General features: G+C 43.2%; 1 protein-coding gene across 6 annotated transcripts in view; it reads right to left on the bottom strand.

Moving 5' to 3' along the window:
• Positions 1-25,809, bottom strand: part of PACS2 (phosphofurin acidic cluster sorting protein 2) — a 125,948-nt gene that overhangs the window by 37,774 nt on the left and 62,365 nt on the right. For 2 of the 6 annotated variants that reach the window (XM_056545421.1, XM_056545425.1), the window contains exons 7-13: positions 23,103-23,159; positions 19,974-20,033; positions 16,459-16,616; positions 13,342-13,432; positions 7,838-7,897; positions 5,816-5,887; positions 742-860 (exon numbers count right to left, since the gene is read on the bottom strand). In XM_056545421.1, the coding sequence (XP_056401396.1) occupies positions 742-860; positions 5,816-5,887; positions 7,838-7,897; positions 13,342-13,432; positions 16,459-16,616; positions 19,974-20,033; positions 23,103-23,159 (617 nt within the window). Of the gene's footprint in view, positions 1-741; positions 861-5,815; positions 5,888-7,837; positions 7,898-13,341; positions 13,433-16,458; positions 16,617-19,973; positions 20,034-23,078; positions 23,160-25,809 lie in introns of all 6 variants that reach the window. The other 4 variants (XM_056545419.1, XM_056545424.1, XM_056545423.1 and 1 more) reach the window with 3 other exon arrangements.

Below are 25,809 nucleotides of genomic sequence, written 5' to 3' on the forward strand. Positions count from 1 at the left end.
TAAGCATCCCGGACAGGTTCACTTACCTATCCCCGCTGCTCCAGGTCCACTTCGCGATCCTCCGGCGTCTTCTGCATCTTCTCCGGGGTCCGGGCCTCGCTTTACGGCGTCGTTATTACGTTGCTGCGCAAGCTGTCCCAGCGCAGCAACTTAATAACGTCACCAGAAAGTGAGGCCCGGACACCGGAGAAGATGCGGAAGAAGCCGGAGGATCCCGAAGAAGGGGGACAGCATCGGGAGCCCCTGGGACAGCATCGGGAGCGATGAGGACGCGGTCCGGAGCGGCGGGGACAGGTGAGTATTACATTTTTACATTGCCCGAATCCCTCAACATACGATGGATTCGACAAACGATGGGTCGTTTGGAACGAATTACCATCGTATGTTGAGGGACCACTGTATTGAGTGTGTGTGTCAGCCGCGGCTTCGTGCGTTGGTCAACACTCGCAATCTGGCCAGCGCGAGCTGGGGCCCCGTACAGGAGACCTCCCCTCCCCCCCCCCCCCCCCCGCCCCGCGATCTGAAACTTATCCCCTATCCTTAGGATAGGGGATAAGTTTTTCAGCACTGGAGATCTCCTTGAAAACGGATGAATGTATAGTGTGAAAGGGGCCTTATGGCTGATCAGCGCATTCTTTCAAATAAGCCAAAAAAGCAAAAAATTATAATATAAAACATTTTGCATGTCACATCTTTAGAATTGAGTTTATGATTGAACATGAAAGATGTCTTGTATTTTACCGAGTAGAAGGAATGATCAAGGATTCGGTCTTTGTTATCTTTCCACTGGGGGGCAACCTCTCCACGAAAACATCCAGCGTGGAAAGTTCAATATCCTGTGCATCTTGCTGTGAGGTATCCTATGAAAGAGGCAGAACAGTGAATACATGGAAAGCTATTAGCAGCTGCCCACTAGGTATTACTCTAGATCAGTGTTTCCCAACCAGGGTGCCTCCAGCTGTTGCAAAACTACAACTCCCAGCATGCCCGGACAGCCGAAGGCTGTCCGGGCATGCTGGGAGTTGTAGTTTTGCAACAGCTGGAGGCTCCCTGGTTGGGAAACCCTGCTCTAGATTTACTATTCTACTAGAGATCTTATAGGAGAACTAGGGAGTATTCTGAAGCATCTGACATCAAAGTAACCGGAGATAATGAATCCCATAACATCCTCAGGGGGGGCAAGGATCAAATGGGAAGAGTTTTCTATTCTAATATCTAATACTTCAACATACCGAATCTGCCGTATGATAGAACAGCCCCGAAGTTTTTAACAGCAGAGATTGAAAAGAGACAAAAAGTGACCCTGTTAATAGGTACCCAATACGATCAGCAAACCAAACATCACCCACCGTGTACCAAAATGAATGTCTATCTTTTAAAACACATCATTTTTAGGTCTAACAACCGGTGCTAAATAATTTCTTTGCAGAGCTCTAACCGCCAGCATAGACAAAGTTAAAGGCGTACTCCGGTGGAAAACTTTTTTTTATTTTTTATTTGTTTAAATGAACTGGTGCCAGAAAGTTGAACAGATTTGTAAATTACTTCTATTAAAAAATCTTAATCCTTCCAGTACCTTTTAGCAGCTGTATGCTACAGAGGAAATTCTTTTCTTTTTGAATTTCTTTTTTTTGTCTTGTCCACAGTGCTCTCTGCTGACACCTGATGCCCGGATATCAGGATGTCACGATCCTCTGGTCCCTGCAACGCCAGTCATCAGGCTGGCAGAGGGTGATACAGGAGATATTGCGGGAATTCCCAGCAGCGGGACCCCCGCGATCAGACATCTTATCCCCTATCCTTTGGATAGGGGAATAGAAGTCATTTACTAATCTGTTTAACTTTATGGCACCAGTTCATTAAAAAAAAAAAAAAAAAGTTTTCCACCGCAGTACCCCTTTAAAAGGGAACCTGTTTTTATTTTCATGCTGCTTGAACCACAAGTCATTGAGCAGGTCCATGGATGCTTCTTCCACCAGCCATTATAGATTGGTATTTTCCTGTTTGGGTATAAAGATGAGAGGCTGTAATTTTCATCATAGGTTATAACCTCAACTATGAGAGACAGAATGAGAAAAAAATATCCATAAAATCACATTGTCTGATTTTTAAAGAATTTATTTGCAAATTATGGTGGAAAATAAGTATTTGGTCACCTGCAAACAAGATTTCTGGCTCTCACAGACCTGTAACAACTTCAAGAGTCTCCTCTGTCCTCCACTCGTTACCTGTATTAATGGCTCCTGTTTGAACTTGTTATCAGTATAAAAGACACCTGTCCACAACCTGTCCACAAACAGTCACACTCCAAACTCCACTATGGCCAAAACCAAAGAGCTGTCGAAGGACACCAGAAACAAAATTATAGACCTGCACCAGGCTGGGAAGACTGAATCTACAATAGGCAAGCAGCTTGGTGTGAAGAAATCAACTGTGGGGGAAATGATTAGAAAATGGAAGACATACAAGACCACTGATAATCTCCCTCGATCTGGGACTCCACACAAGATATCACCACGTGGTGTCAAAATGATCACAAGAACGGTGAGCAAAAATCCCAGAACCACACGGGGGGGGGGACCTAGTGAATGACCTGCAGAGAGCTGGGACCAAAGTAACAAAGGCTACCATCAGTAACACACTACGCCACCAGGGACTCAAATCATGCAGTGCCAGACGTGTCCCCCTGCTTAAGCCAGTACGTGTCCGGGCCCGTCTGAAGTTTGCTAGAGAGTATTTGGATGATCCAGAAGAGTATTGGGAGAATGTCAAATGGTCAAATGAAATCAAAGAAGACATTTACTGTGAAGCATGGAGGTGGAAACATTATGCTTTGGGGCTGTTTTTCTGCCAAGGGACCAGGACGACTGATCCATGTAAAGGAAAGAATGAATGGGGCTATGTATTGTGGGATTTTGAGTGAAAACCATCAGGAAGGGCATTGAAGATGAAACGTGGCTGGATCTTTCAGCATGACAATGATCCCAAACACACCGCCCGAGCAATGAAGGAGTGGCTTGTTAAGAAGCATTTCAAGGTCCTGGAGTGGCCTAGCCAGTCTCCAGATCTCAACCCCATAGAAAACCTTTAGAGGGAGTTGAAAGTCCGTGTTGCCCAACGACAGCCCCAAAACATCACTGCTCTAGAGGAGATCTGCATGGAGGAATGGGCCAAAATACCAGCAAAGCAACAGTGTGTGAAAACCTTGTGAAGACAGAAAACATGTGACCTCTGTCATTGCCAACAAAGGGGATATAACAAAGTATTGAGATGAACTTTTGTTATTGACCAAATACTTATTTTCCACCATAATTTGCAAATAAATTCTTAAAAAATCAGACAATGTGATTTTATAGATTTTTTTCTCATTATGTCTCTCATAGTTGAGGTTATAACCTATGATGACAATTACAGCCTCTCATCTTTATAAGTGGGAGAACGTGCACAATTGGTGGCTGACTAAATACTTTTTTGCCCCACTGTACAGGACAGAATGGTGGTTTTATAGAGCTCCCTAATAACAGAGTGTTATTGTAATAGAAGCCACTGCTGGAAGAAGTCAACCTTCAGCTGTAAGTAGTATTATTGAGAAGTGGAAGCGTTCAGGAACTACAGCGACATCATAAAACGGAGACCACATCAAGTTACAGAGTTGTGTCGCAGTGCGCTGAGGCGCATAGAGGATAAGGTAACAACGCTCTGCTGACTCCATAACTGCAGAGACCAAACCTCATGCGGCATTAAAATCAGCACAAAAACTGCGCCCCACCGGGAGCTTCACGGCATGGGTTCCCATTAGGGATCGACATATCGATTTTTTAGGGCCGATACAGATAATCTGTGGCCTTTCAGGCCGATAGCCGATGACTTATACCGATGTTCCGGTATAATATATATATATATATATATATATATATATATATATATATATATATATATATCTCAACTGGCTCCAGAAACTTAAACAGATTTGTAAATTACTTCTATTAAAAAATCTTAATCCTTTCAGTACTTATGAGCTTCTGAAGTTGAGTTGTTCCTTTCTGTCTAAGTCCTCTCTGATGACACCTGCCTTGGGAAACGCCCAGTTTAGAAGCAAATCCCCATAGCAAACCTCTTCTAAACTGGGCGTTTCCAGAGACGGGTGCCATCAGAGAGCACTTAGACAGAAAAGAACAACCTTAACTTCAGAAGCTCATAACTACTGAAAGGATTAAGATTTTTTAATAGAAGTAATTTACAAATCTGTTTAACTTTCTGGAGCCAGTTGATATACATAAAAAAAAGTTTTCGCCTGGAATACCCCTTTAAAGATTTCTTTTAATAGACGTAATTTACAAATCTGTTTAACTTTCTGGAGCCAGTTGATATAAAAAAAAGTTTTTCCCAGAATACCCCTTTAATGTTTCCGCACCAAGACATTGTGGACAATCGTATGCTTTCAACTTTAGGGCAACAGTTTAGTTTTTGGCCCATTTCCAGTATGACTGAGCCCCAGTGCACACAGTGGGGTCCATAAAGACTTGGAGGGGGGAGTCTGGTGGGGAAGAACACGACAGATCCCGGACCTCAACCCAATCCAACATCCATTGGATGAACTAGAATGGAGATTGTGAACCAGATCCTCTCCTTCAATATCAGGGATTGACCTCTCAAATGTTCTTCTCGGCCGAAAACTGGCACAGACGCCTCTAAAAAAATTGCTACACAGAAAAATGGAGTTCAGAAGTCACCTCCAAGATAAAAATAAATTATAATCATAAATAAAATTATTTTTAACTTTAACGTTGTTTCTGAGCTCAATTTGGTCTGTGTAGCAATACTGATGGGTCCCGCTATCATATAGACACTATGGCAGTGCTTCCCAACCAGGGTGCCTCCAGCTGTTGCAAAACTACATCTCCCAGCATGCCCGGACAGCCTTTGGCTGTCCGGGCATGCTGGGAGTTGTAGTTTTGCAACAGCTGGAGGCACCCTGGTTGGGAAGCACTGCACTATGGAGTCAATAAGGTAATAAGGAGGTGTCTGTTAGGATTCCTGTAGGGGGGCAGGCTCCATATTAAAAAGGGGCACTCTGGTGAAAAACTTTATTTTTTATTTTTAAATCAACTGGTGCCAGAAAGTTAAGACAGATTTGTAAATTACTTCTATTAAAAAATCTTAATCCTTCCAGTACTTATTAGATGCTGAATACTACAGAGGAAATTTATTTTCTTTTTGGAACACAGAGCTCTCTGCTGACATCACGAGCACAGTGCTCTCTGCTGACCCCTCTGTCCATTTTAGGAACTGTCCATAGTAGGAGAAAATCCCCATAGCAAACATATGCTGCTCTGGACAGTTCCTAAAATGGACAGAGATGTCAGCAGAGAGCACTGTGCTCGTGATGTCAGCAGAGAGCTCTGTGTTCCAAAAAGAAAATACATTTCCTCTGTAGTATTCCAGTAAACTGGAAGGATTAAGATTTTTTTAATAGAAGTAATTTACAAATCCATTTAACTTTCTGGAACCAGATGATTTAAAAAAAATAAATAAATAAAAAAGTTTTCCACCAGAGTACCCCTTTAATACCTATGGATCTAGATGACGATATACTAAACCTGTAGTTGTAATAAGTAGGAGACCAAGTACTTTTGTTGATCTAGTGTATTTAGGAAACAGGACATCCCCCTGGGGATACCCCTTTAATAAAGCATGATATACTGTATACACCGGGATGTATAAAGTGAGGTTATGGAGAAAAGAACACAAGGTCCCTGTGCTGATGTGAATAAGAGTGTGGGGTGAATATTATGGTGTACAGAGCCGTACGTACCAGCGATATAGTGTCAGATATGCTCTCGGGAGAATGTTTGGATAAAGAAGTCCGTCTTTCGGGATCCTCCAGCTGAGCAGATAAAAGGGAATGGTTTTCAATACCAAATAGAACACATTACGCACATACATATTTATAGTGTTACATACATACACACCTGGTGTTACAGTTTTTCTTTAAAAGGGGTACTCCGCCCCAGGACATCATATCTCCTATCCAAAGGATAGAGGATAAGATGTCAGATCGCCGGGGTCCCGCTGCTGGGGACCCCCGGGGTCTCGGCTGCAGCACTCCGCTGTCATTACTGTACAGAACAAGCTCGCTCTGTGTGTAATGACGGGCGATACTGGGGCCGGAGGATCGTGACGTCACGGCTCCGCCCCCTCAACGAAAGTCTATGGGAGGGGGTGTGACAGCTGCCACGCCCCCTCCCATAGACTTGTATTGAGGGGGTGGTACGTGATGTCACGAGGGGGCGGAACCGTGACGTCACGATGCTCCGGCCCCAGTATCGCCCGTCATTATGCACAGAGGGAGCTTGTTCTGTACAGTAATGATGTCTGGGGTGCTGCAGCCAAGATCCCGGGGGTCCCAAGCAGCGGGACCCCCGCGATCAGACATCTTATCCCCTATCCTTTGGATAGGGGATAAGATGTCCAGGGGCGGAGTACCCTTTTAAAGGAGTACGATTGTGCAGGAAAATTTAGCCCCAATCCAAAAGGATTTGGGCCACATGTGGGGGGTTCGAGCGCAAAGACCCCTGCAATCTTCTGCCTGGCCAGGATCAGAGACACATGGAAAGGCAGGGGGGTGTCAGCCGCTTAGTGCAGGGGTCGACACGCTCCGTTCCTAGGGAGAGCCGGGGTGTCGTGCAGCAGATCATGGGGTTCCCAGTGGGAAGATACTTCTCCGCTATTTTTTGGACAAGGGGTACATATTCCCACACAATAGTACTCCATTAAAGGGGTCCTCCGTCCCTATAACATGTCTGATCGCGGGGGGGGGGGGGGGGGTCCGGCCACGAGGACCCCCTGCAATCTCCGGGCTGGGGCTTCCGTGATCATGATGTCACGCCATGCCCCCTTCATTCATGTTTTTGGGAGGGGGCGTGACAGCTAGTACACAGCAGTCACGCCTCCTCCCATAGACATGAATGGAGGTGGCGGGGTGGCTGTGTTCGCTAGTCATCCGGCACAGCGTTCGCTCCGTGCACCAGATGACTGGGGTGCCGTAGCGGAGATCGCGGGGGTCCCCAGCGGTCGCCCCCTGCAATCAGACATGTTATCGCTTATCCTTTGGCTAGGGGATAGAATGTCTAGCAGCGGAGTACCCCTTTAAAGGGGTTATCCAGGAAAAAAACCTTTATTAATATATATATATATATATATATATATATATATATATATATATATATATATATATCTCAACTGGTTCCAGAAAGTTAAACAGATTTGTAAATGACTTCTATTAAAAAAATCTTAATCCTTTCAGTACTTATGAGCTGCTGAAGTTGAGTTGTTCTTTTCTGTCTAAGTGCTCTCTGATGACACGTGTCTCGGGAAACGCCCAGTTTAGAAGCAAATCCCCATAGCAAACCTCTTCTAAACTGGGCGTTTCCCGAGACGCGTGTCATCAGAGAGCACTTAGACAGAAAAGAACAACCTTAACTTCAGAAGCTCATAAGTACTAAAAGGATAAAGATTTTTTAATAGAAGTAATTTACAAATCTGTTTAACTTTCTGGAGCCAGTTGATATCTAAAAATACATTTTTTCCTGGAATACCCCGTAAGTCAGTGATTCCAAACCAGGATGCCTCCAGCTGTGGCAAAACTACAACCCCCAGCATGCCCGGACAGCCGAAGGCTGTCCGGGCATGCTGGGAGTTGTAGTTTTTCTACAGTTGGAGGCACCCTGGTTGGGAAACACTGCTTAAAGTAAACACCAACCATAAAAAAAAAAAAAAAATTGACAGTTTTCTAGGAATTAAAGACAAAATAAAGGATCTATGAATTGTCACTTACATCGGTATTTGCAGACTGCGAGAGGTCACGGTGAGGCTTCTCAAAGTGCACATTGCTGTTCTGTAAACAGAAATGATATGAAATGATTACAGTATGTTCAGATTGTGTATAGACCAGTATATACGTTCTACAGTAATCATGTTCTACTGCTCACACACATTTAAAGGGTTACCCTACATAAGGTGACATTAGTACTTACCTACCAGACAGTAATGGACTAAGGAAAGATCCGTGCTTCTCTTGGGGCTAAATGGCTGTGTTGTGAGTTCACCATAACGCTACTGTTCTTTTTTTTTTTTTTTTGGGAAATGGCTATTTCCTGTTGGAGTTCCCTCCCTCCAAATACAAGTCCCAGGATTCCTTGTTTGTAAGTGTGAGATCACTTTTCTGCCTCCCACACATCAGCCATCCCACCCATTGTAGCATAGCTAGGCTCCCTTCTAGCCGTTCTGTGCTTGAAACCCTGCAGCCCTGTTGAGAATAATATCGCAGCCAAGGCTTGGTTCACACTGTGGAATTTCGGAGCAGAATTTCTGCCGGAGATTGAATCGGCGGTGCTAGGACCGCGTGGACTACATTGCCGTGTTCATAGATGGCAATGCATTTCTGAGCAGATCTCCCAAAAGATCCACCCAGAAATGCATTGCAGTCTATGGGGGCAGCAATTCAGTCTGCTCGGTCCTAGTGCCGCCAGCTCAATCTCCGGCAGAAATTCTACCCTGTGAACCCAGCCTTACACCAGCATTTCCCAACCAGGGTGCCTTCAGCTGTTGCAAAGCTACAACTCCCATCATGCTCGGACAGCCGAAGGCTGTCCAGGCATGCTGTGAGTTGTAGTTTTGAAACAGCTGGAGGCACCCTTGTTGGCAAACACTATCTTACACAGATTGCACTAGGGATAAAGTGCAGCTGCCAATTTATTGAGTACATGACAATATGGTTATCAACTGCCTCCTATATAATGGGGTCTTATTACTAATCAGACCTAATGCAATATTTCTGTACTCACTGGCAATCTACCCTTACTCACTGGCAATCTACCCTTACTCACTGGCAATCTACCCTTACTCACTGGCAATCTACCCTTACTCACTGGCAATCTACCCTTACTCACTGGCAATCTACCCTTACTCACTGGCAATCTACCCTTACTCACTGGCAATCTACCCTTACTCACTGGCAATCTACCCTTACTCACTGGCAATCTACCCTTACTCACTGGCATCTACCCTGTCACGCCCCCTCTATAGGCTTGCATTGAGGGGGGGCGGAGCGTGACGTCACACGGGGTAGAGCCTTGACGTCACTACGCTCCGGCCCAGTGATCGACAGTAATCAGACCCAGAGCGAACACGCTCAGGGGACTGATTTTAAACGGGGTGCGGCGTGCAAGATCACTGGGGTCCCCAGCAGCAGGACCCCTGTGATCAGGCATCTTATCCCCTATCCTTCGGATAGGGGATAAGATGTCTAAGCGCCGGAGTACCCCTTTAAAGGGGTACTCCAGTGGAAAACATTTTATTTTTATTTTTTTTCAAATTAACTGGTGCCAGAAAGTTAAACAGATTTGTAAATTACTTCTATTAAAAAATCTTTACCCTTCCAGTACATTTTAGCAGCTGTATGCTACAGAGGAAATTCTTTTCTTTTTTTGTTAAATTTTTGTCTTATCCACAGTGCTTTCTGCTGACACCTGATGCCCGTATCAGGAACTGTCCAGAGCAGGAGAAAATCCCCATAGCAAACCTATGCTGCTCTGGACAGTTCCTGACACGGACAGAGATGTCAGCAGAGAGCACTGTGGACAAGACACTGTGGACTAGAAAAGAATTTCCTCTGTAGCATACAGCTGGTTAAAAGTACTGGAAGGATTAAGATTTTTTAATAGAAGTACCGTATTTATCGGCGTATAACACGCACCTGCGTGTTGTACGCCGATAAGCCGCTGCAGTTCAATGATTTAAAGCAGGCGCTTTAAATCAATGAACTGCAACGGCTTTGCAGGTGCAGAGACCGCCATCACTGCCGGCTTCTCTGCCCCTGCCTGGTCTGGGGTCTAGAGCCCTGCTGCCGGCCCTTCTCTCCCCCTGGCTATCGGTGCCGCTGCCCGTTCTCTCCCCCTGACTATCGGTGCCGGCGCCGATAGCCAGGGGTAGAGAAGCGGCGCCGGCAATGGGGCAGCAGCGCCGACAGACAGGGGGAGAGAAGGGGCAGCGGCACCCATTGCCGGCGCTGCTGCCACGTTGCCTCCCCCATCCCCGGTTGTATAATTACCTGTTGCCGGGGTTGCGTCCGCGTTGCTTCAGGCCTCCGGTGTGGCGTCCCCTGCGTCGTTGCTATGCGCTGCACGGCGCAATGACGTTATAAGTGCCGCACTGCCGCAGATGCAGTGATCTGTATTGATCACGGCAACTGAGGGGTTAATGGCAGACATCAGCGCGATCGCTGATGTCCGTCGTTACTGGCGGGGGTCCGTGGCTGCTGACAGCTCCTGCGATCGTGTCACAGCCGCACCATAAATGTACAGCACAGTGCGCTAAGTGACTCTATGCAGCGCCATACATTTATGGCACGTCCTTAAGGGGTTAATTCAGTGTTCCAGGCCACAGTATTTGATCCTGCCATACCTGATTGGTAGGGGTAAAACAAACACCACGACAGCTTGTCTCCTGCCAGGACCCACGGGATTACAGTGTTTATCTCTGGTTAACCCTATGGGGATTTTCCTTCTATGACTCAATGTTTTGACTCCTTATTTATACCTGACCTCTTTTATATAAGGTTTTGATACATGAGACATATTCTAACCAGATGTCTATTTTACATACATAATTTTAACTATGGTGGCAAGCTATTTATTAGTACTGATATACATCTGGCATACCCATGTCTTAGCACATTCGACTCCCTGGTCAAAGATGTCCTATTCAGTCCTGCCTTCGTGGGTCTAGTTACATTAACCCCTTAACGACGCAGGACGTATATTTACGTCCTGCGCCGGCTCCCGCGATATGAAGCGGGATCGCGCCGCGATCCCGCATCATATCGCGTCGGTCCCGGCGCTAATCAACGGCCGGGACCCGCGGCTAATACCACACATCGCCGATCGCGGCGATGTGCGGTATTAACCCTTTAGAAGCGGCGGTCAAAGCTGACCGCCGCTTCTAAAGTGAAAGTGAAAGTGACCCGGCTGCTCAGTCGGGCTGTTCGGGACCGCCGCGGTGAAATCGCGGCGTCCCGAACAGCTGACCGGACACCGGGAGGGCTCTTACCTGCCTCCCCGGTGTCCGATCGACGAATGACTGCTCCGTGCCTGAGATCCAGGCAGGAGCAGTCAAGCGCCGATAATGCTGATCACAGGCGTGTTAATGCACGCCAGTGATCAGCATTAGAGATCAGTGTGTGCAGTGTTAAAAATAAAAAATAAACATATGTGGTATCGCCGCGTGCGTAAATGTCCGAACTATAAAAATATATCATTAATTAAGCCGTACGGTCAATGGCGTACGCGCAAAAAAATTCCAAAGTCCAAAAAAGCGTATTTTGGTCACTTTTTATATCATTAAAAAATTTATAAAAAGTGATCAAAAAGTCCGATCAAAACAAAAATCATACCGATAAAAACTTCAGATCACGGCGCAAAAAATGAGTCCTCATACCACCCCATACGTGGAAAAATAAAAAAGTTATAGGGGTCAGAAGATGACATTTTTAAACGTATAAATTTTCCTGCATGTAGTTATGATTTTTTCCAGAAGTACGACAATATCCAACCTATATAAGTAGGGTATCATTTTAACCGTATGGACCTACAGAATAATGATAAGGTGTAATTTTTACCGAAATATGCACTGCGTAGAAACGAAAGCCCCCAAAAGTTACAAAATGGCGTTTTTTTTTCGATTTTGTCGCACAATGATTTTTTTTTCCGTTTCGCCGTGCATTTTTGGGTAAAATGACTAATGTCACTGCAAAGTAGAATTGGCGACGCAAAAAATAAGCCATAATATGGATTTTTAGGTGGAAAATTGAAAGGGTTATGATTTTTAAAAGGTAAGGAGGAAAAAACGAAAGTGCAAAAACGGAAAAACCCTGAGTCCTTAAGGGGTTAAAGAGGTACTCCGGTGAAAATCTATTTATTTTTTCCATATCAATTGGCTCCAGGAAGGTAAACAGATTTGTAAATTACGTCTACTAAAAAAAAAAAAAAATCTTAATTCTAACAGTACTTAGCAGCTGATAAAGTTGAGTTGTTCTTTTCTGTCTGACCACAGTGCTCTCTACTGACACCTGTCTGTCTGTCTCAGGAACTGTAGGAGCAAATCCCCATAGCAAACCTCTCCTGCTCTAGACAGTTCCTGACATGGGCAGAGGTGTCAGCAGAGAGCACTGTGGTCAGACAGAAAGGAACAACTCAACCTCAGCAGCTGATAAGTATTGTATTGTATTGATATTTATAAATATGTTGATATGAAAAAAAATATATGTTTTTCACTGGAATACCCCTTTAAATGATGGGATATGCATCACTGTTTAAAGGGATTATCCTAAGATTACAATGTATCATAGGTAAAAAGTGTCTGACTATTAGTACGAAGCACCTGGTCTGCCCACTTCTACTGTGTATATGGCATGGTGTTGAAGCATGCAAGCCACAAGTACATTCACATAGTGTGAGACAGCCAAAAATAGTGGGGTGGGCTGATTCTTGGACCTATAAACTCTTAGTCCAGGGTTTCCCAACCAGGGGGCCTCAAACTGTTTCAAAACTACAACTCCCAGCATGCCCGGACAGCCAAAGGCTGTCCGGGCATGCTGCGAGTTGTAGTTTTGCAGCAGTTGGAGGCACCCTGGTTGGGAAACCCTGTCTTAGGCTGGGTTCACACTACGGTTTGTATTTACGGTTCCCGTATAAGGCCGGGAGGAGGGGTGGGCGGGGCTTAATCGCGGCGCCCGCACTCAGCCGTATAGGGGAACCGTATTTAATGCATGTCTATGAGCCAACCGGAGTGAACCGCAGCCTCCGGTCGGCTTCGTTTTCGGCCGTATGCGGGTTCCCTACCGCGTCGTCGACTGCGTTTTTGCCTACGGTCGGGAACCCGCATACGGACGAAAACGCAGCCTACCGGAGGCTGCGGTTCACTCCGGTCGGCTCATAGACATGCATTAACTACGGTTCCCCTATACGGCTGAGTGCGGGTGCCGCGATTAAGCCCCGCCTCCCCTCCTTGCAGCCGTATACGGGAATCGTATTTAATAAACCGCGGTGTGAACCCAGCCTTAGTCAGTCTTAGTCAGTCTTAGTCAGTCTTAGTCAGTCTTAGTCAGTCTTAGTCAGTCTTAGTCAGTCTTAGTCAGTCTTAGTCAGTCTTAGTCAGTCTTAGTCAGTCTTAGTCAGTCTTAGTCAGTCTTAGTCAGTCATCTCTTGATGAATAAATGCTGCACGTGCACTAACCTGCCAGGGCAGACAAACATCAATGTCATATATAGAGAGATCTACTTACAGGGCTTGGCAGCTCCTTCTGGCTTCTCATGCTATGTAAGCTTCCGATCTCCGTCTGAGAACTGGAGTGTGAAAGGCCCTCAAAGTAAGGCCTAGAATGATAAAAAGGAAGCATAGTAAGATATCGGATGCAAACAAAAGGTTTAAAGGGGCACTCCAGTGAAAAAGAATTTTTTCTTCATATTAACTGGCTCCAGAAAGTTATACAGATTTGTAAATTACTTCTATTTTTTTAATCATTCCAGTACTTATCAGCTGCTGAAGTTGAGTTGTTCTTTTCTGTCTGACGACAGTACTCTCTGCTGACACCTCTGTCTGTCTCAGGAACTGTACAGAGTAGGAGCAAATTCCCATTACAAACCTCTTCTGCTCTGAACAGTTGGTGAGACAGACAGAGGTGTCAGCAGAGAGCACTGTTGTCACACAGAAAACAACTCGACTTCAGCAGCTAATAACTACTGGTAGGATTAAGATTTTTTTTTAATAGAAGTAATTTACAAATCTGTATATCTTTCTGGAGCCAGTTGATGTGGGGAAAAAATAATGTTTTTCACTGAAATACCCCTTTAAAAACTTTATTAAGCAATAGTGACATATACAGGATTGCATTTTATTCAGGTCGATTGTAGAAAACCAGCATCCGAAAAGCGGTAATCTGGTGAATAGAACTTATTCCCTATCAATAGGGGATAAGTGTCTAATCGAAAGGAAAACCATCTGGGACCCCCTGTGGTTTCCAAAACAATGTTTGTCTCTTTCCTCTGAGCACTCTGGCTCCCACCTTCCAAAACTAACTGGTGTTAGGAGTGCCGGTCTGTGCTGTCAATCACCAGCTAAGGCGGGACATTATTGTGGGAGGAGATTGGTGGAGCGGGCTGTGGGGGCCAGAGCGTTTAGAGGTGGTCCCTGCAATCAGAAATGTATCCCTTCTTTTGTGGAGAGGGGTTTTATTTACCGCTATCCCCTTTAGGGTATGTTAAAGGGGTACTCCAGTGGAAAACTATTTTTTTTTTTTTTTTTTTTAAATCAACTGGTGCCAGAAAGTTAAACAGATTTGTAAATTACTTCTATTAAAAAAAAAATCTTAATCCTTCCAGTACTTAGCTGCTGTATGCTCCACAGGAAGTTCTTGAAGTTTTTGAATTTCCTTTCTGTCTGACCTAACTGTCCAGAGTAGGAGCAAATCTCCATAGCAAACCTATCCTGCTCTGGACAGTTCCTGACATGACCAGAGGTGTCAGAAGAGAGCACTGTGGTCAGACAGACCCCTTTAAAGGCATTACTGAATCCCAGGATTTTTTGTCTGATACATGGCTTGATAAACATTCAGGCCCCAAACTGAAAGGTGCAATACCAAGAAAGGTTAGCTGTCCGGTTTAAATCCACCATTGATGCAAACAATGTTTTGATGTTTAAATTTCATCACCCAAAAATATCAATCTATTACTCCTGTATATCAGCAGGAGCAGCATTTCTCAAAATTCTCACCCAATAAAACAACAAAGGAAATAAATAAAAGATTAAAACCTCAACAATAAGGTCACGATTTGATCTGGTAGGTGAAATCGAGTTCACAAACATCCTTCAGTGTCTCATCAGTAAATCATGTGACCTGGACCCAGGCCCAATGTGACTCCTGCTGGAACGTCCTGACCTGCTTGTTCCAAGAATCAGGAACACAAAACCATAGCGCTGAATCAGCACTCGCACGAGAACTGTATGACCTGCTGGTGGCAAGAGACTGGTGAGAACACCATCCCGATGTGCTAAGATCTGTCAGCAGCATGACACCTTACTAAACAGATTTAAAGGGGTACTCTGGTGGAAAACAAAATTCAAATCAACTTGTGCCAGAAAGTTAAAACAGATCTGTAAATTACTTCTATTTAAAAATCTTAATCCTTCCAGTATTTATCAGCTGCTGTATGCTCCAGAGAAAGTTGTGTAGTTCTTTCCAGTCTGACCACAAAGCTCTCTGCTGACACCTTTGTCTGTGTCAGGAAATGTCCAGAGTACAAGCAAGTCCCCACAGCAAACCTCTTCTGCTCTGGATAGTTCCTGACAGGGACAGAGGTGGCAGCAGAGAGCACTGTGGCCAGACTGGAAAGAACTACACAACTTCTTGTTGAGCATACAGCAGCTGATAAGTACTGGAAGGATTAAAGGAGTAGTCCAGTACTGAAAAACTTATCCCCTATCATAAGGATAGGGGATAAGTTTCAGTTCGGCACAAAGCGGCTGCAAACACGCCCCCTCAATACAACCCCCCTGCGGTCTGAAACTTATAGATAGGTTTTTCAGGACTGGACTACTCCTTTAACATTTTTTAAATAGAAGTAATTTACAAATCTGTTTATTTTCTTGTTTTCCCCCAGAGTACCCCTTTAAAGAGGTATTCTCAACACAGGCATTGATGACATATCCACTGTTCTCGGAGGTGGGACCCACATCCATCTCTAGAACTGGGTTCCTAGAAGCCCCTCCGGTCTTGTTGTGGCAGACAAAGGTGGTCAGGAGTCTAACAACCACCGAGCTGCCTGCTTGTTGCTGTCTCCATAACTCCCTTAATGGGACTTGGGTAGCAGTGCAGAATCATGAGCTCAGTTGTCCCCGTAACATGGAGTTACAGAAACTGCAGAGATCACAGTGTGTATGATAGTATAATGCAATTGTCTATCTTGGGTCTCTACAGTCCTCCATTATATACAAGAAATGTCCACTCATCAACAGTAGTGACAGTGATTGGCTGAACGAACATTTCCAGGAAGTCTGCAGTAAGAAACAAGATAGGTGAGTGATATACATTAATATAAAGGGGTAAATAATTATATTGAATACATCATATATACACACTAAATAAATATATATACACATTAAATAAAAAAAATTATATATATATATATATATATATATATATATATATACACACACACATACATACATACATACACACACAAACACAAATAAAGACAAACACACTCACATACATACATACATACACACACACACACAAACACAAATAAAGACAAACACACTCACATACATACATAAAATGTATTTTATCTTATTTATTCATTATTTTTAAGGGCAATCAAGAATTATTTGTCGTGTTTCTTACTTTAGTTTTGGTTTGGGTGTGCTGAGGACACTGTCGTCATCTTCCATTTCAGGTCCACTATCACTGGGATTTTCGATGTCCAGGGTGTCATACAGCAAGTCCATGTCCTCCTCAACTTCGGGTACGTGCTCTCCTGGGTCCTGTTCAGAGTCAAGCACCTAGGAATATTAGTACAGAAGAAATTAAAGACATTTTCCATCTCTATTTATTTTTTGAAAGCTCTGATGTACCCCATGGCATGAAATACTTGAAGGATTGAGGTTTGAGATGCCTCACACCTCAGTAACAATGTGTATTTACATGGTACCATGCCAGAGGTTTTGATTGGTGGAGGTTCTCTGACCCCCACTGGTTATTAAAGGGGTATTCCAGGAAACTACCAACTAAAAATATAGTAGTTAAATCTTCTTTTTGGTTGAAGTCCTATGCAAGGACTTTTGGTACATCTCCTGCTCACAATGTCCGGGGCTTCAGATATTGCCCGGGACTTTTAAAGCTGTACTCCGGTGCTCCATCGTTCTGAACATTTTGTTCAGAACTCTCAAAACTGGAGACCGTGATGTCACGGCCACACCCCTCCATTCATGTCTATGGGAAGGGGGGGGCTAGACACGCCCCCTCCAATAGACCTGAATGGAGGGGGTGTGTCGTGACATCACGAGGGGGCGTGGCCGTGACATCATGACCACTGCTGCAGGAACCCGGTGTTTGTTCAGAACGCCAGGTGCTGCAGGAGATTACGGGGGGCCCAGTAGCAGGACCCCCGCGATCAGACACCTTATCCCCTTTCCCTTGAATAGGTGATAAGATGTCTTACAGCGGAATACCCCTTTAAACATACTCCTGACTGCCTAGCAGGCAGGTGCAGAGAATAGTTAGAGCGGGGAATGGGATAGGAGGACGATAGAACAATTGTTCCTTTTCCTCAACCACAATGTTTACATAGGATGACGGGCAAAGCCGGGTACTCAGCTATTGAAGTTATAAAACAGCAGGTAACTAGGTACTAATCTGTCTCTGGTATAGGTCTTCAGCTTAAAGGGGTACTCCGGTGAAAACATTTTTTCTTTTAAATCAACTGGTGGCAGAAAGTTAAACATATTTTGTAAATTACTTCTATTAAAAAATCTTAATCCTTCCAGTACTTATTAGCTGCTGAATGCTACAGAGGAAATTTCTTTCTTTTTGGAACACTGATGACATCACGACCACAGTGCTTTCTACTGACATCTCTGTCTATTTTAGCAACCATGCATAGCAGATGTATGCTAAGGGCAGCATGGTGGCTCAGTGGTTAGCACTGCTGCCTTGCAGTGCTGGGGACTTGGGTTCAAATCGCACTAAGGACAACAATAAATAAAGCGTTATTATTATAATAACGTCAGCAGAGAGAACTGTGCTCGTGATGTCATCAGAGAGCATTGCAAAAAGAAAATAATTTCCTCTGTAGTATTCAGCAGCTAATAAGTACAGGAAGGATTAAGATTTTTTAATAGAAGTAATTTATGGAGTACCCCTTTAAGCCAAAAGTACTGATAAAATGAGGACAAGGAAGGTTGGCAGGACAGGAACATATGTGTTGCTACTTTTCTTGCCGTTGTATTTCAAAACCTTTGAAAAAAAATCAAAAATTCAAGTGGGGAACCTCTTTAAGAAACAAGTGTGACAATGTTGATATCAAAATCCTGGCTAAAATTCTGGCTAATCAGCTTGGGGGGGGGGGCATTACTACTGTTGTTCATTCTGACCAAGCAGGGTTTACGCCTGGCAGGGACACTGATATTAATATCAAACGGTTGCAACTTAATATTGCTGCGGCTGAGGGTGATGTCTCTCCGGGTTATGTTGTTTGTTTAGATGTTTACAAAGCTTTGGATTCTGTTGAGTGGTCTTATCTTTGGTGTGTGTTGAGGATTCTTCGATTTGGCCCCAAGCGTGGGTGAGATTGTTATATGACAGCCCTAGGATACGCACAAATTTGGAGGTCTCAGAACCATTTCCGTTGAGTAGAGGTACGCGCCAGGGGTGTTCGCGGTCACCTTTTTTATTTGCTCTGGCAGTGGAGCCCCTAGCAGAAAGTGTCACTATACCTCCTGAGGAAGCTCCAGTTACAGTCTCATTGGAGATTCTTGAGGTATAGTTTAAAAGTCACTGTCATTTGGACAAATTTTGTATAGATCAATATTAGAAGAGAATATAAGAAACTTTGTAATATATCTTATTACTCAAAAATGCTTCTTTCTCCTGTTAACAAGCTTCTTCCCCCTCCCTATCCTGCTGCTCATAATACCTCTGAAAATCAGCTCTGCATTGTCTTGTGTCTGCAAGACAAGCAATATAAGTCTATGAAGGGGGGAGGAGGAAGCAGAAGACAAGCAATATAAGTCTATAGAGGGGGAGGAGGAAGCAGGAGACAAGCAATATAAGTCTGTGGAGGGAACTTAAGACAAGCAATACAAGTCTATAGAGGGGGATGGAGCTCAAGAAAAACAATAGAAGTTTATAAACGGTGGAGAAGGGCGCTTAAAGGGGTACTCCGGTGGAAAACATTTTTTTTTAATGAACTAGTGCCAGAAAGTTAAACAGATTTGTAAATTACTTCTATTAAAAAATCTTTATCATTCCAGTACTTATTAGCAGCTGTATGCTACAGAGGAAATTATTTTCTTTTTAAATTTATTTTCTGTCTTGTCCACAGTGCTCTCTGCTGACACCTCTGTGTGTGTCAGGAACTGTCCAGAGCAGCATAGGTTTGCTATGAGGAATTTCTCCTGCTCTGGACAGTTCCTGATACGGGCATCAGGTGTCAGCAGAGAGCACTGTGGACAAGACAAAAAAGAAATTCAAAAAGAAAAGAATTTCCTCTGTAGCATACAGCTGCTAGAAAGTACTGGAAGGATAAAGATTTTTTTAATAGAAGTAATTTACAAATCTGTTTAACTTTCTGGCACCATTTGATTTAAAAAAAGAAAGTTTTCCACCGGAGTACCCCTTTAAGACAAGCAATACAAGTCTATCGGGGGGGGGGCTCAAGACAAGCAATACAAGTCTATGAAGGGTGGAGGAGGGAGCTTAAGACAAGCAATACAAATCTATAGAGGAGAGGAGGGAGCTCAAGACAAGCAACGCAAAGTCTATGAAGGAGGGAGTAGGGAGCTACACCCAACGGCTCTGGCAGAACTGCAAATTAGGGATAAAGCCTGCAGAGCAGAAATCTGCTTAAAAAAATGCCATATACAAGTAAATATAATGGGCATAAAGAGTGCTTCTCCTCACACAGATTGAAGCTTATCCTGCAAAGCCACCAGAAATCACAAGTAGGCTATCAATGGATGCCATACAGTGTCATCTGTCACCCATAGGCAAATTCAGAAGACATTTTAGGAATATTTCTGTAGTCTATGATGCCATTTCAGCCTTATTTTTTGGCTACACAAGTGGTCAGTACGGCTTCATTGCTGAACATTTTAAATTTTATACACAAGCACGCTATAATAAGGAAACGTTTATAGCACCTCATCAGAAACTTTAAACCTTCGTAACAGGGCGACCACTTTTTGCTTGAAGTTCTGTTGCTGTAAAATAAATGTAAAAAAAGGCGGCATTCATAATTTTCTACCAGAAAGTTGAGAGATTCAGAACATTGTTCGACACATGGTTGCAAACAGTGAACCGCCAGATGTTGCAAAACTACAACTCCCAGCATGCCCGGACAGCCAACGGCTGTCCGGGCATGCTGGGAGTTGTAGTTTTGCAGCAGCTGGAGGTCCACAGTTTGGAGACCAAGGATCTATGCAATATACCTTCATCACCATTACATTGCTTTCCACTTATTTTTTTTTACTCCTTTTACTATACGGTGAAGAATAAAATCTGATTATACATATACGTAAACTGTCTGGGACCAGGGATTCCCATACTGTGCAGCGGACAACACAGCGGACTCCTTTTATCCATAACGCTCTGTTGATAGAGCAGAAACCCAAGCAGGGGAGGGGTGGGGGAGGGAGAAGGCATGCATGCTGCAGCTTAACATGGATCTCTATGACACTAGAGCTTGGAAGGAAAACTTGATTTTATAACTTAACAAAAAGCTATCAAGCCTAGAGACATGTATAATTTGTTTATCTCTCTTTTAGTTATATCTACATCGGTGGAAATTTTTTTTTAACATAAAATAGGGTCATTTTTAAACAATTTGGCATACTCTATGACCAACGTTAAGGCCTAAAGACAAATGCACAACTGTGTTCTGGCAGACGAGGACCATGTAGAAAAAGACTACCAAGCCAAAGTCTCTACACAAGCTAGCCTTTGCATCACATTGCATAGCTAAATCTATCATACCAGAGTCTACATTTTTTGACTATAAATCTAATGCCCATATTGACCGATATAGGTTTAAAAAAAAAAAAAAGCATATTTTCTATTTCTATTGTGCTCATATCAGCTTTTGGGACGAAATTAGGATTTAGGACTGAAGGCTTGTAGACTGATGCATTAAACATATATAAATGAAATTTAAAAAACAAACATAATGGTTATTTGTGATATTAGTTGATTAAAGTGAACCTGTCATTGTGCAAAAGTACAGTAAGAGGTACAGTAACAGGTAGTGTTTATGAGTATTTACTTAACGCCGCCATGATGTAATAATAAGTCATAGGGCATTAAGGGGTTAAAGAGGATTCCAGTCAACGAGAAAACATCTGTACGAATTTAAGGTAGATCTGAAGACTGTATGGTAAGTCCCCAATGACTATTAATACTGTAATAATTCGAAAGTAGGTTGGGAACTCCCAGATACTTTCCCGTCAGCTCATGCACAAAGGCTCATTCTATTTACTGCTCCAGAGTTATTACTTAAACTAAGCTCTGTGAATATTAAAAGGGGAACTCCAGTGGGGAAAAAAAAAAACATTTTCAAATCAGCTGGTGCCAGAAGCTTTGTAAATTCCTTCTATTTTAAAATCTTTATCCTTCCAGTACTTATCAGCTGCTGTAGGCTTCAGAGGAAGTTGTGTATTTCTTTCCAGTCTAACCACAGTGCTCGGAAACTGTCCATAGCAGGAACAAATCCCTACAACAAACCTCTCCTGCTCTGGACAGTTCCTGACATGGACAGAGGTGTCAGCAGAGAGCACTGTGGTCAGATAGAAGGAGCATCCAGCACAGCTGATAAGTACTGGAGGAATTAAGAATAAGATTTTTACATAGAAGTAATTTACAAATCTGTATAACTTTCTGGCACCAGTTGATTAGAAATCCGGAGCACCTCTTTAATCTTTTGTAGGCTTCTTTAAATTGTATTTTTAAACTACAAGAACACCACAATGAAGTAGTGCACCGGCAATCAAAATTACAAGAACCATAATGGAAACCTAATGGACCTTTTTTTTTTAAATTTTTTTTTTTTTTTTTTTTTAAGCAATGTGGTCCATTAAAGGAGTACTGTAGTGCAGACTATTCCTCCTCCTTTTTGCCCGGGCTGCGGGCTGAAAAAAAAAAAAAAAATATAATAAACTTTCACTCACCTTCCTGCGGAGTGCCGCTACAGCTGATCTGTCCTCCAGTTCAGTGTTCTGCCTTCTTCCTCTGCCCGGATCGTCACACGGCGCTCAGCCTATCACCGGCCGAGGCGGGACATTGCTAGGGCCGGTGATAGGCTGAGCACTGTGTAACGTTCCATGCACACGGAAGAAAAGAGAAGAGGGGGCCGGAGGACCGATCAGCTGTAGCGGTACCCCGCGGGAACGCAGGAAGGTGAGCGAAAGTTTATTTTCACTTTTTTTTCAGCCTGGGCAACACGGAGGAGGAATAGTCGGCACTGGAGTACTCCTTTAAAATATGTTTACAAATGGATCCAAATCAAAATATTTTTGTTCTAGTTGAACATAAATGATAATCCAAATCTGAAACCCTAAAATACATCGATCTGTGAAAATTTTAAGGGAATCTGTCAGCTCTATATGATGCTCAGAACTGCAGATATGGGCAGATAGCTAATATGGAGAGAAAACAAATCTCTGTATTATAGATGATGGTTGTTTGCAAAGTTATAAAAAATTTTAAATAAAATCATGTTTTACTTCCAAGCTTTAGTGTTGTAGAGGCTCCCCACCCTTCCCCACCCCTCCCTCCATGATTGATATATAGGGCTAAGAGCAGCTTGGTCTCTATGACACTTCAGCTTAGAAGGAAAACATGATTTTATAACTATGCAAACAGCCATTAGCTAAGAGTCAGGTATCATTTTTTTTCTCTCTGCTGACAGATTCCCTTTGAAATGTCCACAAATCTTTTACGAGCAGATTTCCTTTTCTAAAACCTGCTCTGTATAAGCTACATGTGGACATACCCCAAAAATGGTGTTGCCACTGAATAAATGTGTATAACTACAGAGTTACCACTAAAGGATTGAACCTGGATCCAAGTTGTGCAGAGCCATCATACCACATAAACACGCTGCACTACTGTATTACAGACCAGTTGGCCAACAATGACAAGTTCACCTAAAACCAAGTTAATCCGTTTGCAGGGGCGACAAGCAGCAGTACAGAATGAAGCCGACATTTACACCCCACGACCCTTTCAAGTTAGTGTAAGTAATGTAAACCGACCCGGGTTATGGACGTTGTTCTTACTATCGTTCTTCGCTGCTTCTTTGGTTTTCCCACGTCAAATTCATCATCATCCAGGTCCTGCGGTAAATGGGCAGCAGATGATAATACAGTCAATACTTTCATATTGTGATATCCATACTTGGAAAGCAATTTACAGCATCAGGACTAAAACCACAAGGCACTCCACTGATAATGGACTAAGGATTTAAAGGGGTACTCCGATGGAATTTATTATTCTTATTCTTATTTTATTTTTTTTTTTAAATCAACTGGTGCCAGAAAGTTAAACAGATATGTAAATGACTTCTATTAAAAAATCTTTACCCTTCCAGTACTTATTAGCAGCTGTATGCTACAGAGGAAATTCTTTTATTTTGGAATTAATTTTTTGTCTTGTCCACAGTGCTCTCTGCTGACACCTGATGCCCATATCAGGAACTGTCCAGAGCAGGAGAAAATCCCCATAGCAAACCTATGCTGCTCTGGACAGTTCCTGACAGGGACAGAGGTGTCAGCAGAGAGCACTCTGGGCAAGACGAAAAAAAAAGAAATTCAAAAAGAAAAGAATTTCCTCTGTAACATACAGCTGCTAATAAGTACAGAAAGGATTAAGATTTTAAAATAGAAGTAATTTACAAATCTGTTTAATTTTTTTAAATGAACTGGTGCCAGAAAGTTAAAGTTTTCCACCGGAGTACCCCTTTAAAAGGGACTGTAACCCAGTGTTTCCAACCAGGGTGCCTACAGGTGTTGCAAAACTACAACTCCCAGCATGCTCGGACAGCCAAAGGCTGTCCGAGCATGCTGGGAGTTGTAGTTTTGCAACATCTGGAGGCACCCTGGTTGGGAAACACTGCTGTAACCTCTGCTGCAGGCTAAAAGGGGCAATACTAGAAAAGTGCTAGGAAACGGGGCCGATTTGGGCTAGGTTCATAGTAAGCAATTTTTCGGGCTGGAGATTCCAAAGCGTGGCCGGCGCCAATTGAACCAGTCGTCGCTGGGCCTGCACAGACAGTGCCGTACCTATAAACAGCAACATACTTTGCTGTGCACGCTCATTCTTTTGGCGGCATTGCAGCGCCGTACGCCCACTGCTGAAATTCTGTAGTGTGCATTGTGCGGCAGAATCCCATTGACAGCAATGGGAGACTGCTGCTCCGGAATTTCAAAGTGGAATTTCAAAGTGGATAATGGTCGAAAATGTTTTATAGTCTAAACAGAGTCTAAACTGTTGGAAATACCCTGAATTTCTGAAGGGGCTCAAAAGGCAAAGGTGTGGCCCAAAAGCATCCTGCCTGAAAACTGTAACAAAATGTTGTCATAAATTGCCCCAATGAATAATCACTGCTATAAATAGAGACAAATGAGTCAATAAATCTTACCGATACTGGTTAGAGAGGATCTTTAAAAGCAATTTATACAGAAATAATTAATGGATAAATGAGATGAACGTGACACAACTAATAATTATAATGCATTCATAATCCCATTCCCCGCTCCGTTTCTCTTTTAAAGGGGTACTTCACTGGAAAACATTTTATTTTTTTAAATCAACTGATGCCAGAAAGTTAAAACAGATTTGTAAATTACTTCTATTTAAAAATCTCAATCCTTCCAGTACTTATCAGCTGCTTTATACTACAGAGGAAGTTGTGTAGTTCTTTCGAGTCTGACCACAGTGCTCTCTGCTGACACCTCTTTCCATTTTAGGAACTGTCCAGAGTAGGAGCAAATTCCCATAGCAAACCTATCCTGTTCTGGACAGTTCCTAAAATGGACAGAGGAGTCAGCAGAGAGCACTGTGGTCAGACAGAAAGGAAATTCAAAAAGAAAAGAGCTTCCTGTGGAGCATACAGCAGCTGATAAGTACTGGAAGGATTAAGATTTTTAAATAGAATTTACAAATCTGTTTAACTTTCTGGAACCAGTTGATTTAAAAAATGTTTTCCAGGGGAGTACCCCTTTAAATATAAACTTGTATTCCCGGGTATAGATCTGTGTGGGGATTCACTTCGGAGGCCTCTGTGTATCAGTAGTATATGATGACCCAATTTATTAGTCTCATCAGTAAATAGTAGAGATGAGTGTACTTACAGTAAATTCGATTCCTCACGAACTTCTCGGCTCGGCAGTTGATTACTTATCCTGCGTAAATTAGTTCAGCCTTCAGGTGCTCCGGTGGGCTGGAAAAGGTGGATACATTCCTAGGAAAGAGTCTCCTAGGACTGTATCCACCTTTTCCAGCCCACCGGAGCATCGGAAAGCTGAACTAATTTATGCAGGAAAAGTCATCAACTGCCGAGCCGAGAAGTTCGTGACGAATCGAATTTACTGTAAGTTCGCTCATCTCTAGTGAATACATGACCTAGTGCCCACACACAGGGTGTGACTGTATCATGCTCCCCTTAAAGTAATTGATATTTTTGTAACCTATATTCTCCTTTCTGGTTTTCCCTTTGGTTTATTAATAAAGCTCATTGTCATTCACATTGATGGGTGTGCACCTACCTTATACTATACATTCCTGTTTGCTTCTTCACAAGTAAAAGGCATTTACTCTTAGGAGTGTTCTCTAGCACATTTTATGGTGTATTACCGTGTACAGTGATCCCTCAACTTACAATGGCCTCAACATACAATAGTTTCAACATACAATGGTCTTTTCTGGACATTCGTAAGTTGAAACCAGACTCAACATACAATGTACAGACAATCCAGATTTGTGAAA

The sequence above is a fragment of the Hyla sarda genome, chromosome 11 (assembly GCF_029499605.1).
Source record: "Hyla sarda isolate aHylSar1 chromosome 11, aHylSar1.hap1, whole genome shotgun sequence".
Classification (NCBI taxonomy): Eukaryota; Metazoa; Chordata; class Amphibia; order Anura; family Hylidae; genus Hyla; species Hyla sarda.